This window comes from Bos indicus, chromosome 3 (assembly GCF_029378745.1).
Source record: "Bos indicus isolate NIAB-ARS_2022 breed Sahiwal x Tharparkar chromosome 3, NIAB-ARS_B.indTharparkar_mat_pri_1.0, whole genome shotgun sequence".
NCBI classification, from domain to species: Eukaryota; Metazoa; Chordata; class Mammalia; order Artiodactyla; family Bovidae; genus Bos; species Bos indicus.
This window is the reverse complement of record NC_091762.1, coordinates 103,288,364-103,289,664: the sequence shown is the minus strand read 5'-3', so window position 1 is coordinate 103,289,664 and position 1,301 is coordinate 103,288,364. Positions and strand designations below refer to the sequence as shown.

General features: G+C 48.7%; 1 protein-coding gene across 1 annotated transcript; it reads right to left on the bottom strand.

The window, feature by feature from the left end:
- Positions 1–257: 257 nt before the first annotated feature.
- On the bottom strand, positions 258–1,301 carry LOC109556894 (putative olfactory receptor 2B3). Its single transcript, XM_070786715.1, has one exon. The coding sequence runs from the start codon at positions 1,260–1,262 to the stop codon at positions 315–317; it is 948 nt and encodes a 315-aa protein (XP_070642816.1). The 5' UTR covers positions 1,263–1,301; the 3' UTR covers positions 258–314.

The following is a 1,301-nucleotide window of genomic DNA, read 5'->3' as shown; positions in this document are numbered from 1 at the left end:
TCATGAATTCAGTGACTCAACATTTGCTTTGAGTAAATGCTTTGATTTGTCAGGCTCTTTGCTGGGCCCTGGGGAAACAGGAAAGAATTAGACATGGATCTTTCCTCGGCAAGATGTCCATAGTTTAGTCTCTTGATGTTTGAAGAGAGCCCACTGGAGTCATCACGTCCCACCCAGGTACTTACTTTCCATATCATCTCCCCTAACAGTCAGTGATTCTTGCCTATCTATAGGGTTATGGTAGGGAATGGGGTAGAAGGACCACAGAACCTATGGTTTCAGGTCTGGTCGTAGCCTTCTGTGTTCCAGTGACCTCATTCAGTGGTCCTGCCCCAGCCTGTTAGCTTGAGGAAAGCTCTCTTTACATCTTTGTTTCTGAGGCTATAGATAATGGGGTTGAGAAAGGCAGAGATGACGTTGTAGAACAGGGCAAGTTTCTTGTCCCGCTCTGGGGAGGCATTGGCCCCAGGGTTCATGTACATAAACATGGCAGGTCCACAGAACACGGTGACCACAGTGATGTGGGAGGCACAGGTGGAGAAGGCCTTGAGCCAACCTTGGGCCGAGCGAACTCTCAATATGGTGGCAAAGATGCGGATGTAAGAAGCCAGAATGAAGGAAAGGGGTACCAGAAGAAGGATGAAACCTAGGATGAAATCTACTTGGTCATTGAGGGATGTATCTGCACAGGCCAGCTTCAGAATAGCAGGAACCTCACAGAAGAAGTGGTTGATCTCATTGGGGCCACAGTAGGGCAGGCGCATAGTGAAGACCGTGTAAACTAGAGAGCAGCTCACCCCCCACAGTCCACAAAAGACCACCATTGCCCCACACAGCCATGGGCTCATGATAACCTTGTACCTGAGTGGGTAGCAGATGGCCACATATCTATCATAGGCCATGACAGAGAACAGCCAGCCCTCAGTGATGCCCAACACCAGAAAGATGTACATCTGGGCCACACACCCAACATAAGAGATAGTTTTCTTCTGACAGACCAGATGAACCAACATCTGGGGCACAGTGGTGGTGACATAGCTCATATCCAGCATGGAGAGGACACTGAGGAAAAAATACATGGGTGTATGGAGGCGGGAGTCCAGGTGGATTAAGGTGACAATGAGCCCATTGCCCACAAGAGTAGAGACATAGAGGAAGAGGAAGATGTTGAAGAGGATTGTATTAATTTGGGAATCCTTGGAGAAGCCCAGAAGGATGAACTCAGACACGGAGCTCTGGTTCTCCCAGAGGAAATCCTGCATTCTCCTACAGCTGCAGAAAGAGAAATGAACCAACTATTG

Coding starts and splice junctions, on each gene's coding strand:
- LOC109556894 (XM_070786715.1), bottom strand. CDS start 1,262: ATGCAGGATTTCCTCTGGGAGAACCAGAGCTCCGTGTCTGAGTTCATC.